The sequence below is a fragment of the Haliotis rufescens genome, unplaced genomic scaffold, assembly GCF_023055435.1.
Source record: "Haliotis rufescens isolate VD_foot unplaced genomic scaffold, xgHalRufe1.0.p SCAF_22, whole genome shotgun sequence".
Lineage (NCBI taxonomy): Eukaryota > Metazoa > Mollusca > Gastropoda > Lepetellida > Haliotidae > Haliotis > Haliotis rufescens.
Genome location: NW_025963913.1, coordinates 5,448,662 through 5,465,141, shown reverse-complemented (window position 1 = coordinate 5,465,141; position 16,480 = coordinate 5,448,662). Strand labels below are relative to the sequence as shown.

At 38.1% G+C, this 16,480-nt stretch overlaps 1 protein-coding gene across 1 annotated transcript; it reads left to right on the top strand.

Annotated features, from left to right (window-relative positions):
• The first annotated feature begins 941 nt into the window (after positions 1–941).
• On the top strand, positions 942–13,858 carry LOC124136283 (ubiquitin-conjugating enzyme E2 N-like). The gene is made up of 5 exons (XM_046502161.1): positions 942–1,090; positions 4,719–4,820; positions 7,320–7,464; positions 12,297–12,437; positions 13,265–13,858. The coding sequence occupies exons 1-5, from the start codon at positions 1,058–1,060 to the stop codon at positions 13,324–13,326; spliced, it is 483 nt and encodes a 160-aa protein (XP_046358117.1). The 5' UTR covers positions 942–1,057; the 3' UTR covers positions 13,327–13,858.
• Positions 13,859–16,480: the final 2,622 nt, after the last annotated feature.

Genomic DNA, 16,480 nt, shown 5'->3' with positions numbered 1-16,480 from the left:
AGTCGCTCGTCAGTAAAACGCTCATTACTACAAGGCTTCATATAATGAATATAATACCATACATCACATCACATCATGTCATCAATGAGGCTCCGTTTCCGTTACTTGCTGTTTTTCTTTTCCTATTTAAAATCAGGTGTTGCGTAAAGTATGTATATGTACGCAAGCAGCAAAAATAACCAGTCTCATTATAATCAGATCTCAGTTAACGTTCTCGCTTAAGTTTCTCATTAAGATCAGATTTTAGTTCTCGCTTATGCTAATCTTTGTTTAGCGGTAACAAGAACTAAGGTCTGAATTTAATGAGATTGCAAAAATAACCTATCAGTTTCATTGTCGAGTAGATCTCACTCGCAAATATTTTTCTTACTCAGGACTATAGGTCCGTTTTATACATGCATGAATTCGTATAGCTGTAGATCTAGATCAACATAAAATATCATTTTTCATAACTCATATAGTACGTTCTCTTCGGTCTGGTGGGCTACAGCCTACTGGGGTATGAAACTTGTTTTGTTTTTAGCTCTGTACATGATATTATGTTAGACTACAAAAACATAACACGTGTAATGTGTTTAAAACAGATTTGCCAGATGCAAATATTTCTGTGAGCCGGGAGGCTTAATGGAATATTAATAATAAGAAGTCAAAACGTGAATTTCACCCATAAGCATACGGTAAGGTCTCTTATCGCATGGTTGGTCACATTCTTTTATCATAAACGATTAGAAGTGCGTCGATGCGCTGGCTGTGGTAGAGTATCTACTGATCGATAAATGAACATACAATGCATGTGTCAGACAAAATCTGTATGATATGAACTCACTTCGATAGCTGAGAACACAACACACGATGAACCACCAACATGAAACAAACACATTCGGTCACGCTGAAAGCCTGCGATTTTGGTAAATTTCATTGAAATGCAATTCGAAACTAAAGCACTTTCTGACCTCTGCATACGAAACGCGAACTAGAAGCCAGCTCTGTAACTGACCCTACGCCATATTGGAAGTTCTCTGCCGTTGTTTCGAAGTGTGACCCATACCTCGAACGAATGGCTGGTGGTTTACCTCGGCGTATTTGTAAAGTGAGGATTGACAATAGTTAACTGAGTCATAGTTTTACATTTCTGTGAGTTTGGTAGGCCCCCGCACTCTAATAATCTGTTGTTTGGCTAGTAGGAAGTAGCGGTCGCCTGCATTGGGCGTCCCAATCACCACGCGAATATTATCAAGTAGGCTCTTATATTAAAAAGATTTCGCGAGGAAATCATATCGTTTGCATTTTGGAGATATGGTTAAATCACGTGGACTTAAATTATTTTAATATCGATACGATTTATAGTAAACTGTTGGTCTCTTTTTACACGGCGAAACCCTACACTTGTCAAAATTCCGTCGATGACATGACACTTTAGGTCTAGCCCTCAACCGGGAACCATCACGTACACGAACTCGCATTAATAACGATCTGTGACTGCGTTTTATTCAAAAGGATTATAACACTATGCAACCCCGCAGTACGAATGCTTTATTCCCAGTGGGCCTCTTCAGCTGATTGGACATTGAATATAAGATCTGATAACATTACAGTAATGAAAACTCTGACATCTAGTGCAGGCTTACCCAGCATGTTCTTATCAGGTTGTGATGCGTAGTTACATTAGGTGAAACATACATGACATTTTACAGAGGAATTACATGCAAACCAGAAAAATGTAAAATAAATATTTGACTTATATTTACAATAATTGCGACATGAAATAAACACCAGTCACCCCGTGAGCATGGTGGGGCTTAGGTCAAGGTTTAAAGGGAAACAACACTCCAACTCGGTCGTCTAGCAGGTGCCCTTTTAATTAGCCCGTGTATTCGTCTGCATGTGTAAATGTGTATGCTCAATTATGTAGTTTAGTATTCAGCAAATACATGTACATATTATTTTTGCAACAATGATGTTAAGATCAATTACTTAAGACAGCAACAACCCTTATTTTTTCAGCAAATTGCCTATAAATAAAAGCGATGAAACCCTTTCCATATTCATAACTTAAGCAATCTCTGCCATAAACAGAGTCAAATGTACGATGACTTTATCGTAAGCAATGTGTATATGAATCGCTATCAAATAGTGATGACACCAGGTGTTTGTGAAATACAACAATTACTACTCCCTTCTTGTCATCCATGTTTCATGTTTGAAACTCTACACCTGTGTATTTGTCGTCATTCACTTGATGCTCAGTTGATGACTTTATTTCAGGTAGAATTAGTGGTAGAACTACTCCGATTACCCGACAAAGACTTTGCAAAAAAAACCTCAATAACATTCACCCCTGCCTGTGTCAAGGATATACAGCAATCAGTGGTTCGCATTTGGCATCTCCCATGTCTGGGGTAAATGTTCAATCTAAGATTGGATTATAAATCCAGGTCTGATGTGGTGAATGTATTACAAAATAAAATAATACATGTTATGTAATATGCACATGGCAGCAAGAGAGGAATGGTCAGTTGAGTAGCTAAAAAAGCATTGACCAAAGGATTAACCGATAATACGTTGATTAACACATAGTTGTCACGCGTGCTATTTCTGCTGAACAGTGAGACATATGACACCTATGTGAAACACATAGAACAAAGTTTTTTATGTGATCAGTTGGGAGAAGAAGACAGGTTATAATATCCCAAAACTCTATATATATTTTATAATATTACATTGTTACAAAGACGCGTGACATCAAACAAGTTTCTTTGTACAGCATCAGCTGAATGGGATATTGTCCTTTATGTGGATATTCACAGATATATTCCTCGAACAAGGTTACTGCCTAATATTATACATATAACCTTTGTCGATGTTTGCAGTTTGTTTTCATGCATATGCTGTAGCAAGAATGCGAGAGGCCTCAACGATGACTGATCAGATTGGTCCATACGTAAATCATATCCGTATGTAAAATGTACACTTATGGTTATTATTATTGTAAATACATACAGTAAACATTGCAACTAAAACAACTCAGTATTGGAATATTTTATATCTGATAAAATAATAGTTTCAGATGCAATTCATCCGGTTATTGCATCAAAAGTCTGTGAAGTTGTATTTATTGGGTATTTCTTTACCGAGTCACCAGTAGATTGGTAGGAAATGTGCATAGATTTGATTGCTATTTCCGGCTTAGTTTAAGAAAATACACACGGTAATCAAAATAAAAACACATGTCAGTTTTCGGCTGCAGCTCTTTAATTTATTCCTTTATTATGATATACAGCTTCTCATTCTCTGATCCTCAAATAGGTGTCGATTTGCGCGGAACACACGTCAAACCGGTCCAAATTATAGTCCAAAATAAGCAAATTTTGAATCCACAAAGTAAAAGCTGATCCATATTTAGATATGTACTTTCACAGTTGAATTGTTGTTTCCCTTTAAATTTGATTCACATGCAGATCTAGATTACAGACAATGAATATATCATGATGGCAAAGAAATCTGTGGCTGTGGACTGCTCTAGCTTTACAGATCTTGTGTGCCTCTTTGATCCTTAGGGTTGGTTGTGTTGGGGTTAGGGTAAGTTACCCCCAACTATATCCTTAGCCCTTGGATCCCCTTTATGATCATTAGAGTTAGGTACCCCTTTCCGATCATACACCCCTTAACGATCCTTAGGGTTGGGCACTACTTGCCCATCAAACACCCCTTTAAGATCCTTCGTGTTACTTGTAAGGTACAGTATGGATAAGCTATCTCTTTTAACAAATTAATCCAATGTAATTTGAAGAAACTCTCTATAATTTTCAGCATGTTTTGAGTTTAGCTGGGGGGAAAATGGTTACTGTTCATGCACATAAAAGTGAACAATTGGTTGCTGATGTCTTTGTAAATGAGCACTATTTATATGTGATAGTGGCCGTGGTCCTGTGGTAGGGTATTGGCTAATTATTACATTAACTCATAAGCCTAACTTAGTTTCATGCTGGCAACGTGAGTTCGATCCCCCACGTGGCACTCACTGAAATGGAAAAATTGCGTCCGGTAAAGTGCATTACTTCCATAATTTGTTATTAAAACACTAATTGGGCAATGTTAACCAAAATGTGATTTTACTCAGCCTGTGTACATATGTATGTGATAAAGATATAGCTTGTACCCCTTTTCAGGAGTTGCTGTTCATAGCTAGTTATGTGTGAAGCCCATTTCTGGTGTCCCCCGCCATGATATTGCTGAAATATTGCTAAAAGCGGCGTAAAACCATACTCACTCACTCACTCATAGCTAGTTAAAAAAATTGAGCTTTTTTTCATACATACATACATACATACATACATACATACATACATACATACATACATACATACATACATACATACATACATACATACATACATACATGGTTTATTGAATGTATGCTCCAGTGAACTTGTTACATACCGAGAACAAGATGTATGAATGGCATGTTGTCAAGATATTAAACATGTGGACAGGGTCACCCATAAATTAAATCAATAGATCTTCTATTTCTGAACTAATAATTACAAGTCAAGTAAGAGGATGTTAAAGTAATTCATCTTGAACATGATAAAATGGAAATGCATACATAAAATATGTCCAGATCTTTGTTTAGCAGTAGTGAGAACTAAAAGGTCTGATTCTTAATGAGATTGTGTACTGTTTGATGACATTTAATATGTATCCAATTTGTTTGCCAGGAAACTCAACGTTTGCAACTGGAGCCAGTGCCGGGCATTCATGCCTGTCCTGATGATAGAAATGCCCGATATTTCCACATAGAAATAGCTGGGCCATCAGAGGTAGGTACAACAGTGTTTGACAGTGACCACTAAATGTCAGTGGTCCAAAGGACCTGCACACAGAAAAATCTTCTGGTGCTGCTGGATCTCTAGTTGGCACAATGGCCCTGAGCTTTTAAAAAGGGTTTAAAAGGTAGTAATGAGAAACCAGCCTAGGAGGTAACCACTGTACCACGCAGGGTGGACTACATTTCTGGTTTAGAGTCAATCTATCGCTGTTTTAAAAAATCATACAAACTTTATTACTTTGTTTTTCCCCAAAATAACACTAGACCACTGGACCAGCATCTATCTAAATTTACTTGTCCTTAAGAAAATATGCTAGACGCGGACCAGTGTACAATGGGCATGATGGGTGATGATTATAGTGATCATGGTGATTATACTGATAGGATTATCAGTGTTTGCAGTTAGAAATGACCTGGAGTTCAGACTCAAGACAAATAATTAGAGAACTGTGTAAACTTGTATCTTTCTGACTATGAACAATAAAAGTCCAGTTTCCACCCTTGCCGAACTAGGCTGGAATTATGGAGGTATATCTTAGCTGGACTAACGAGTCTATGCATATGACAGCCAGTATTTATTTGTATCTAAACAGTTTTTGCCAGTGCTGCAGTAAACAATTCCCATTTGGACATTTTGTACCCAACTCATGAGACCCACAGCGGGTACCTGGGTAATGAATATTCTGAGGTTACGGTGACCTGTCAATTATGTTTACGCTTGGCATAGTGACTGTTTATAACTTGGATGTCCGTTTTCACATCAAAGTCATAGATTCATGATAAAGTATTTTTCTGCAGTCTAATCTAGATTTGCAATATTCAGACACATAGAGGACAACATATACGTTCCCAAATTTCTTGCATTTGTACCTGCAATATGACAGTCGTTCTGTGTTATGACATTTCATTGCCGACAGTTCAAGGCAATATTGACACTCTGTTTGTCCGTTTCTCTGTTAATATTTGCCAAGTATTTTAATGAATCGTATTAATGTCCGAATTATTAAAGGACATATAGGACAACATCAATACTTGGAATGAGGGCATATTTTCTCCTGTAGGCCTATATTTGTCAATGGTCTTAGTGTACGTTTGATGTCTGTCAAGCTGTCCTCGAACATGACCTGTTAATGATGCCTATAAATACGATCACGGGTCAAGGTCTAGGACACTTCTACTTATCATTCACTACCACTAGGTACATATTTTGATACATTTTTAGGCCAAATTTAGAAGAAATCTCTTGACATTTTATTACTTAAAATAACATTTTCTCAAAACAATAAAGCTAATATAACTTAATAATATTACTTCTTTGGAGACTGAGCCCTGTAAATAAAATCTAATAGACTTAATAGTAGTTGATCAAAACTGGGGGTATTTATTGGCATCATTTTTCATCACATTGTTAATAATTTGTGACCACATTGTTGACATTTTAAAACCAAAATTAAACATAAAGTTTGTAAACGCCATTACAAACTTGGACTGCCAAACTTCATCTTTGCTTGTGTTATTTCTGCTTTCAATAGCATCCTAAGGGTGTTAGAATATGTACCCATCCCAGCCCTTACCTATCACACTTTTAAACTTGCACATAGCTAGGCTGGAATTATGAAGTTTTATACTAACAGGTCGATGCATATTACATCCAGTTCGTAAACTGTAGCGCAGGTTTCGGTCGATTGCAGGATTTGCAAAGCATGTGTACCGCCAACTCAGCGTAAACAAATATTTTCCAATTCGGACTACGGTACTTTTGTGTTTTCTACAATGCTTCAAAATTACCTTCTCACAAATATGGCCAGTGGGGTAGACTTGTGGGTAAAGCCTTCATCACAGAAAGGCCCATGTTATACTCACTCACTCTTGCTGCCTCCATGGTCAAGTAGACAGTGTCTGCCCGGAGAGGGGAAGGCTGGTGGTACGAGCCCCCTCTGCATCATACTGAAAGACGTTAAAAGATGGAACTTGTTGTTTCCCTGTCTGGCGTTTGGTATTAATGGGATTAAACAAAGACTCCTCAGCCCGTAGTCAGTAGTCATGTCAAATACAAATTGATAGATCTTACTTGTTACCTTGCCTGTATCGTTATAAGGAGATAACACAAGGACTGCTCCGCTCAGGGTCAGTTTGCTGTGTCTGAGTGGGGTATTCATGTTAAACTGTGGCATGGTATCTCAGTAGAGTAACACTATAAAATCATCATTGGTCCGGACTATTACAAGCAGACACTACCGCTTCCATGGTAGAGCGTCTGTCCGGGGATCCAGCGTCATACCAAAAGACGTCAAACTTGACAGTAGAAGCTTATTTTACTTGACAAGCAGAAACTTTATAGTTGCTGAGTTATTGTGCATGTTGAGTCTGATACATTGTATACAACAGATGGTAAGCAATGGTAATTGCAGATGGTAAGCAATGGTAAGTGCAGATGTGCAGAACTCCTGTGTCAGTATTGACCTTGACTGACGATGATATTTTGTTTCAGTCCCCATATGAAGGTGGTATTTTCAACATGGAACTTTTCCTACCTGAAGAGTATCCAATGGCAGCGCCTAAAGTACGCTTTCTCACAAAGATATATCACCCTAATATCGACAAACTAGGAAGAATTTGTTTAGATATTCTTAAAGGTGAGTTGTCAATATTTTGTTGAATGTGTAGTGAACAATCTATCAATAAGATTTCGCTTATGATCATATTGGGGGCGGTCGGGTAGCCTAGTACAGTTAAAATGTACTGTAGTTAAAATGTTCGCTCTTCACGCCTGAGACTCGGATTCGATTCCTGACATGGATACAATGTGTAAAGCCCATTTCTGGTGTCCCCCGCCGTGATATTGCTGGAATATTGTTAAAAGCACTCACTATGATCCTATTGGACAAGTCTTATTTATTTTCTCAGACCTGTGTTGATTTGGGTTTTTTTTTTTACTGTTCATGCTCAGCAACCTGTGCTTGTCATAAGGAGCAACTAAATGGATTGGTCATCTGGCTTGGTGACTTGGTGACTTGGTGACTTGGTTGATTGCATTTGTTTGTGTGTTGTTCATTGTATCCCAACTGAGTGGATCGATGCTCATGATGTCAATCACTTGATTGTCTAGTTCATACTTAATTATATACAGAACAGTGTCATATGACTGTAATATTACTGAAGGGCGTTAAATAATGAATACATCCTGGCCCTTCCAGCTAACTTCCTCTACGAAAGAAGGAAAGTTCAAGGTCATGTCATACTGGAAGGATCCTGTTGCACAGTGTCATAATGGTGGTCATCATCTGTAGATTACCATATTTCCTCGATTACTCAAGTACTGCTATCTGAAAACAATGAACACATGGACTGCCTCCATGGTCTAGTGGACAGCACCTGCCTGGAGAGAGGAAGGTCGGTGGTTCGACCCCCAGCGGTGTCATACTGAAAAACGTTAAAAGATGGTACTTATCATTTCCCTGTCTTGCGCCCAACATTAATGGGATAAAACAAGGACTGGTCAGCTCAGAGTCAGTATACTGTGTATGAGTGGGGTATTCATGTTGAACTGCACCATGGTATCTCAGTGGGCAAGCACTATAACATCAGCATTAGTCCAAAGGTACAAATTGGCCTTCCATATTGACTGCCATCTTTCCAAGGCAAGGGCATTAACTGACTATAAAAGTCCAAACTAGACTGAGATTCCGGAGTTACCTTTTGGCTGGACTGTCGAGTCTATGCATCATCCAATCAAAATCGGGTAACAACAACATGGATTTCAAGGTGCAGATTTTGGTCAACTGTAGGATTTGCAAAACGTGTACCACCAACTGGGCGTCAACAGAAATTCTGCAAATTTTTTCATGTTTTTGATCAAGGTGCTCAAGTGATTTGATTCATTTCAAAGGGTAAGACCCGTTTTAAAACAATATTGATCTTGATTATCGATCAGATCAACTTGACTGAGCACCTCCATTTTGTTTGAAGCAAATTTAAGTGATATGAGAGATGGAATCTGATTGGTCAATAGGAGGGACATAGAAGGGACATATCTCGTAATAGCCACTGGTGGCGCTACGATTGAGCCTGCAAATTCCAGCCTCTTTCGGCAAGGGTGGAAACTGAACTTTTATAGTCAGTTAACACCCTTGCCTCTGGAAGATGATTGACTGCTTGTGTATGTCATGAATAAAGCACCTTGTGTCAGTGCTACCTAGACTGGCTATGTTCTCAACTGTACAAAACTAGCTTTGTCTTGCTTTCATCCCAGTCAGATTGGTTCTGTTAAGTAAACTTGTGAAGCGAGACAATCACGATTGGGCTCGGTCCTGTTGTTAGAAGGTGTTTCGTTAATGGACAATCAAAGCCTGCACAAGTCAACAAATCTATAAGGAACATGGAGGGCAACTGTCCTGACTCTACGGTTCTCAGCTTTTTCTAAAGTATGGACAATTCAGCATACTGAAATATTGTGACAAGTAATGTTATAATACAAACAAGATATGCTTGTCCACTTTTGATAAAGATATTTTATTGCCTTTCCATGATACACACAACTGATTCTCATCATATGGTATGTTAAGTGTATACTGTAAATCTGGAAGGTTTGCGAGCAGGAAAGTACTGCGAAAACTGCGAGTGACACATAAAAATAGTTTCATGAAACAAAACAAAAAGGGAAGGGACGTGTTATTCACTTCCACACATTTTCAAACCAGCAAGTACATGATTAAATGATCCCTCACATCTTGTTTCCTCAATTACACATTGTCACTAGATGTTAGTAGTCTAAACTTGAAAGTTGAATAACTTGCCTTATCTCGTCAATCTGCTTACATAACACTGAGTAGTTCAGACATACCGCCAGCTTATCTATACTGTTGGATATGCATGCTAAACATCTATAACTTCTTTAGACCGCCTCCATGGTCTAGTGGTCCATGATTGAGGTTTGATCACTGGACACGTCATATCAAAAGACGTTAAGAGATAATACTTGTTGTAATTCAGTTTGGCGATCATCATTTAGGGGTTAAAACAAGGAAGGACTGGTCGACTCAGACAGTATACATAAACATAAGGTTAACAATATCTGGAAAGTTCTGTGCCACCCTGCTGATGAAATTACTAATCAATCAAAGTTTTTGTTTTTTTGATAAACTTTGATTTATTATGTCTTTGAATGGTATTTAGTGATACACATAAGGAAGAGAATTTATGGATGTCAACTTCTTTAAAAGGAACACAACTTTGAGTGTATACTTATTGGAAACAAGGGAAGCCAAAAGTTAATTGGCACTGATATAAGGGTAATGCTATTTTTCAGGGCATTATCATTTGCAGAAGCCCAAGGTTTTTCATTAACTGCCCGACGAAGGAGGGCAGTTGAAAAGACCGAGGGCTTCTGCAAATGATAATGCCCTGAAAAATAGCGTTACCGTTATTATAGCTAAAATGGATGGAATTTGTTATCAAATAAAAAGAAACAACAATATCGGTTTTGAAACATTTACTGCAATCAACACGAATGTCACTGAGCACATTTTACAAATATGGAAACGTCAAAGAACAAACCAGATGACGTCACTATAATACGTGACGTCATTTTCTCTACCCTATGACGTCACCTAACAACGGGCGTGATAATGGCCCGTCGTCAAGTAATATGAGGGCATTATCAAGTTACAGTGGCCCGCTCATTTCTGATAACGTGCGGGCGGTTTAATGATAATTCTATCCATTTTAGCTATAATAGGTGATTAGCACTGGACAAATGGAGGCCAAAATTTTAACAGTTAGTTAGTGCTGATAAGTGATAGCGATGGGCAACTGGAAGCCAGGACTTCAATTTTCACTGGCTGGGGGTAATTAGCACTGGAAGGTAACAGAGTGGAAATTGCAATGGACAAATGGAAGACATGTGGATAATTAGCACAGACAGTAATCAAAGCAATAAGTCCCAAGTTCATGGCTGGCTAGTGTCTCCTGATTTCAATGGTTTCTTGTAGTTTTCTTTGTCACCAGCTGTTGTTGGTAGACAGGACTTTGGTGGCTTCCCACATGATGTTATGGTCTTGGTTCTGGAGGATGTGTTTGGAAATAGTGGATTACATGTCTAGTTTGTTGACAGAGGTCTGTGAATCTGGTGTTGACAGGTCTGAGGGTTTCTCCAATGTAGTGGTGGCCACAGTTGCAGGGGATTTGGTACATACATCCTCTTGGCTTAGGACTTGCGCTGCTGCCTGTGTCATTAGCTCGTAAATGGGTCTTGATGGTCATGCCACTAGGAAAGGTGACATCTATGCTGACTTTGTTCTGGATGAGGCAGCAAATATGATGAGTGACCGGACCTTGGTAGGGTATGGTGATGGGAGATGGATCAGATTTGGTTCTGGGATGGGAATTCCATGTCCATTTCCATGCTGTTACCTATCAGTGCTAATTACCCCTGGCCTCCCGTTTGTCCATTGTCCATTACCTATTACCAATCAGTGATATTTTAAGTCCTGGCTTCCAGTTGTCCATTTTTTATCACCTATCAGCAGCAAATAACTGTTTGCTTCCCTTCTTAAGTTTCCACCTTTGCTGTGTTATTACGTTTGTTGTTCCTACAGGTGTATATGTTCTATCCTTCCTAGCATTTATTCACCTGATGAAGGAGTACGTATATATAAGGAAGAGAATATATGGATGTCAACTTCTTTATTATGAGGAACACAACGTTTGGAGTATATGCTTACTCCTTCATCAGGTGAATGAATGCCATGAGGCAGAGAGCATATATATATGTACATGTAAGGACAACAACATTAATAAGATAATAAAGGTGAAAAATAACAAAGGGTAAAAGCTAACAAAGGAAGCCAACAGATGTTTGGCGCCAATAGGTGATTAGCAGTAGACAGTGGAAGCCAACACTTAAGTTATCATAGCTAAGTAATTGGTAATGGATACTGGGCTTTAATTAGGACTGATAGGTGAAAGAATGGACATAGCAAAGGGCAAATTGAAGCCAGCTAGGCAATTAGCTCCAACAAAGATCAAAGCAATAAGTCCCAAGCACAAGGCAGATAGGTACCCTGGTCACGGTTCATGGCTGGCTGGTCTCATGATGTGTTCCTCATAATACTTGACATCATTAAATGGCCTGGCCGGGCCTGTGTGCGAAATACGCATCAGTCGGAAAGCGCATGTTAAATCTCCAAAGTAAGTAAGTAAGTAATCCATAACTTCTCTTCCTTTTAATGGATAAGTAATCTAGCCGCTGACAATGATTTCATGGCACAATACCTTTCCAGATTAACAGTGTTTAAGTATATCTGACAAATCTGATAATCATTATCTACAGTTGAACAGTATAGTAGACCAATACAATTATTCCAGATTATGGCATTCTTAGGTAAGTGTGCTGTGCACATGGTAAAGGGGGAACCCCATGTCGGTTGCTTTATCTTGAAGTTCATGTTGTGTCCTGTTTGTCTTGCAGATAAATGGAGTCCAGCTCTTCAGATCCGAACTGTCCTTTTATCCATCCAAGCTCTTCTTAGTGCTCCAAATCCTGATGATCCCTTGGATACAAATGTAGCAGACAAGTGGAAACAGAATGAGAAGGAAGCAGTTGAAACAGGTTAGCTATGGATGCTGTATTCCACTGGCACTCCACTGCAGGTTCATTTGGATATATAAGTATAATATGCAAATAATTTCAATATGCGAAAACGACCCGGGGACCTGATCCCTGAGGTGACACCAAAGGGGTCATGTCCGAGGGTTCATGTTTTCGCATATTTACCTCGTCATGAGCAATCATTTGTTTTGTTATACTGAAATTCAATTTAAAAGTTTATGAAGTCTTATAACCACCCTCTGTTTCGTTAACATAGCGGGCGAACCATAAACTTTTTAGACCAGACGCTATTTTGTTTTCTAGCAGATGGTAAGCCTCAGAGTTTTCAACTCGTATTGATATATTTGTTATCAAAAGACACTCGGGTAAGATTCTCTATGTTTTTTCACATAAGGATTAACAAATGGAAATGCAAGTTTCTTAATAGAGTTATAACAACACGTAGTGAATAATTCCTATGCCAGAATATTTAACCGAAGTGTTATGCTTCCTCAGTTATTGTACGAGTTGACTAAATGAGGCTGTCTACTGAGGATGGCTGATAATCTGATCTGCTTCCTGATGGTGAAATGTATTTCTCATATTATCAACCCCTGGTTTGCCTTGCCAAAACAAGGTTATTGACAGGCAGAAAGGATACATCTTGTATATTATTGTAGACATTTGTAAAATTCTGTTTCATGGGTACTTTTACTTGATTAAGTTGATTACCTGTAAAACCTGAATATTACATCTCATTATGTTTTTTAAACAGAAATGTTATTTAGAATTAATGTTATTATCTATAATGTTTTTTTCATTGCTTTCATCTTTTTTTCTCTTAATAGCAAGAGAATGGACCAGGCTCTTTGCTATTAAAGAGTCAAAGCCCAACTGTAACCAAAAGTGATGGAAGTGGGGAGGTTGAGACAGCCATCACCATGCGTAACACTCAGCACATGGGACTAATTAATTCCTGTACAGATGCGCCATCAGATAATGAGTACGAATTTATGACAGCACATCATGTATTCATAAAGGAGCATGTTTCGTATTTCAAAGGTGAATTGTGAGGATTTTTCCATTGACATCGACCTGTTGCTATGAGTATTTCTCTAGGTAATTTACGCACTGAGTCACAAAGTAAAGCTGACCATCCTATGTCTTTCTGTCGAACAAGTAGGGATTAATTCATCAGGAGAGCATCACTGTCATATATTGCAGCTCACATATATCAAGGAAATAATTGAAGCCAGATTTTATTGTCGTGTCGGAAACTGCTAGCCTTTCTCAAACTGTTTTCTTTCTTCTTTCTTTTATCCTTGCAAGATGCACGGCAAATAACCTTAGCTTTTGCCGAAGCTATTTATTTTGGTTTGTGTATATGTCTCTCAATGTTGTTTACAAATCTATGACATCAAAATAAATATCATTTCACAGAATCATGTTGTTTTCTTATTTGGATGCCACTATTATACAGTCAGGTATTGGTACTGTGACACCTACCATGTACATCTTTGTCCACCAGCCACCAGGGGTATAGAGTGATAAGATTATCCGTCATACCATTTGTTATATAACTGCCCAGAGCATGCATCAAAATCTGTTCTATAGATATTTCTTCACAATACATATCAACCTAGTGATGTAGTAATACCTTTGGGGGATGTGTGGCTCCTCAGGATCTAAGGTCCAAGACTTTGACTTCTCCAAGCCATGTTGGAGGATGTCAAGCTAAATTTTCATCATGTTCAAACTATGAAAATCTTTAAATATCTTCTTCTCACAAAAAATGTTCTTAGATTTGTTCCTCGTATGGAAATGGAAATTTAGTGGGGTTTTTTTCTCAATTGAAAATATATTCTATAAATCTGAAAAGTAACTAAACCTAAATTCTCAGAGAGCTGATATTTCACAGCCCCATGGTATGCAACTGGCTATAAGGTTTTGTTGGGAATTTTTTGTACCACTGCTGCCAATGATTTTTTTTTATGGGTTTTTAATGAATGATCATTCAACAATGGCCCTTGGGAATTCCTTTGGCACTTGTCATGAAAAGTCACAGGTCAAGGTCAGGAGTATGGTTATGGTTTCACTTTCACAAAAAGCACTAATGCTTTTATCATTATACATTATACCAGGGATAATCCTACTATAGGATGGCGCCCCATCAGTCGAAGGTCAAGGTCACCAGTCTGATTTTGATAAAACGTGGACAATAAATGTAAGTTTCTACGGCTTGGTTACATGGACCCATATGAGTCTACTGTATCCATTGTTGGTGGCATGGTTATAAAAGGTTACATTTGAGGTTACAGTGTATCATTCAGCATAATTGGTAATTGTTGCATCTTGTTGCATGTTTTCTTGATTAAGGCCAAGTCTGGAAGTAATGATTTTGGACTAGATGATACTATGTTAGGATTTGGATAGACTTGAACCAGTCTCTCAGGCAATAATTATTAGTTTAAATCATAATTTCTAGATTATGTAAATAATTAGAACAAGTTGTCCCTATTGGAGACTGGCGTCCTTAGAAATGTCCACATATCTAGACTTGCCTATTAGGAGGATAGAATTACTACACATCCATGGACTTATATTTTAGTATAGCCTTGGAGCAAGGCTAGACGCTTTGAGTAAATGGTGGTGAAGGGTCTGCTTCTGTTTCTGGTAGGATATGTCGCATTTCAACATGAATGCGATTCAGGGCATTTTATCACTTTACCGATTAAGAAATAAGAGTGTTCATAATGGAGAAGAATTATTTTGATTAATTATCACAGTTATTGAGGTGAAATTGATTGCCCTGAACTATTTAACTTAAATTAACCTGTCATCACCTATATCATAATAGACAAGCTTGTATGGGGGCTAAACTTCAATGAGTCTAAATTGAAGTATTAGCTCAAGGCTATTCTAATATAGGTGATGACAGATTTACTTAAAATGAAATAGTTCAAGGCAATCTATTAAACTATGTGGACATATTAAATTGTATGTCTGGGAGATGAGTTCTTGTTACTTTAGGCTAATATTTATCTGAAAGCTATAACTGAAACTAATATTTTGTATGTGAATTTTCCCTGGATACTAATACATATATTATATGTATATATTACTTGCTGTTCTATAATTATATGAAAATTTGTATAAATGTAACCCCTTGATAACTTATAAAAGCTGTGGATCTAATTATTACATGAAAACTTCTGGTGAAGGTAAGGTCCCAAGCATTCGTTGGCCGGTTACAAACTACATTATTTACACATTTTCATGAGAGAGAACTGTCACTAAGATACAAACTATAGTTTAAAGCCCACCAGGTGAGGTTATTTCGGATGCGATCCAGACAAGAGTTGAATTGCTGATCAATAATACATTGTCCGATCAATATCTGTTTGGGAGGTTTTCAGTCAGCTTGTCTGGTGAATTTTCAGGGAAATTAATAGGTGTGTACTACAGACTCCTCTTTAGGAAATGATTTCAACTATACACCTGGGGAAAATGTTAAGCATCGCCTGCTCTGTTCAATAGAAAATAGTTACTTTTTATTGTAGTGTGTTGACATTGATCAAAAGGAGATGGATGTGAGACTTGGATTTCCAAAAGCTACACAGAAGTAAGATACAGAAGTGGTGGTACTGAACTTTTTAGGTGGATATATTTTTGTGTTGGTAGGCCCGAAGTGATACAGGTCTCGTTTACTACTTTGGTGAAACCCACGGGTATGGAGCTGGCAAACCTAGAAACGTAATTGGGGCGGACTGGGATTCGAATCCACAACCATAAGTTTCTGGCTTGTCAAGACACGCAATTCTGTACAGAGAATTGCATTGCGGCGCCTTAGACGACTGATCCGCCCCTGCCACCCAAACAAGAAATGCTTCATTGGTAAACAACATAGCATGCAGACCTTCAATATATATACAATTTAGCTCAGTAGCAATGGACCACACAAGGAGGGTTGCAATACCCTCAACAAACCGCATTTCCTCAATCAAAGACAGGCATCGACTTACACAAATATGTGTAAAGACCTTATGTAACCCGCAGCCTAAATA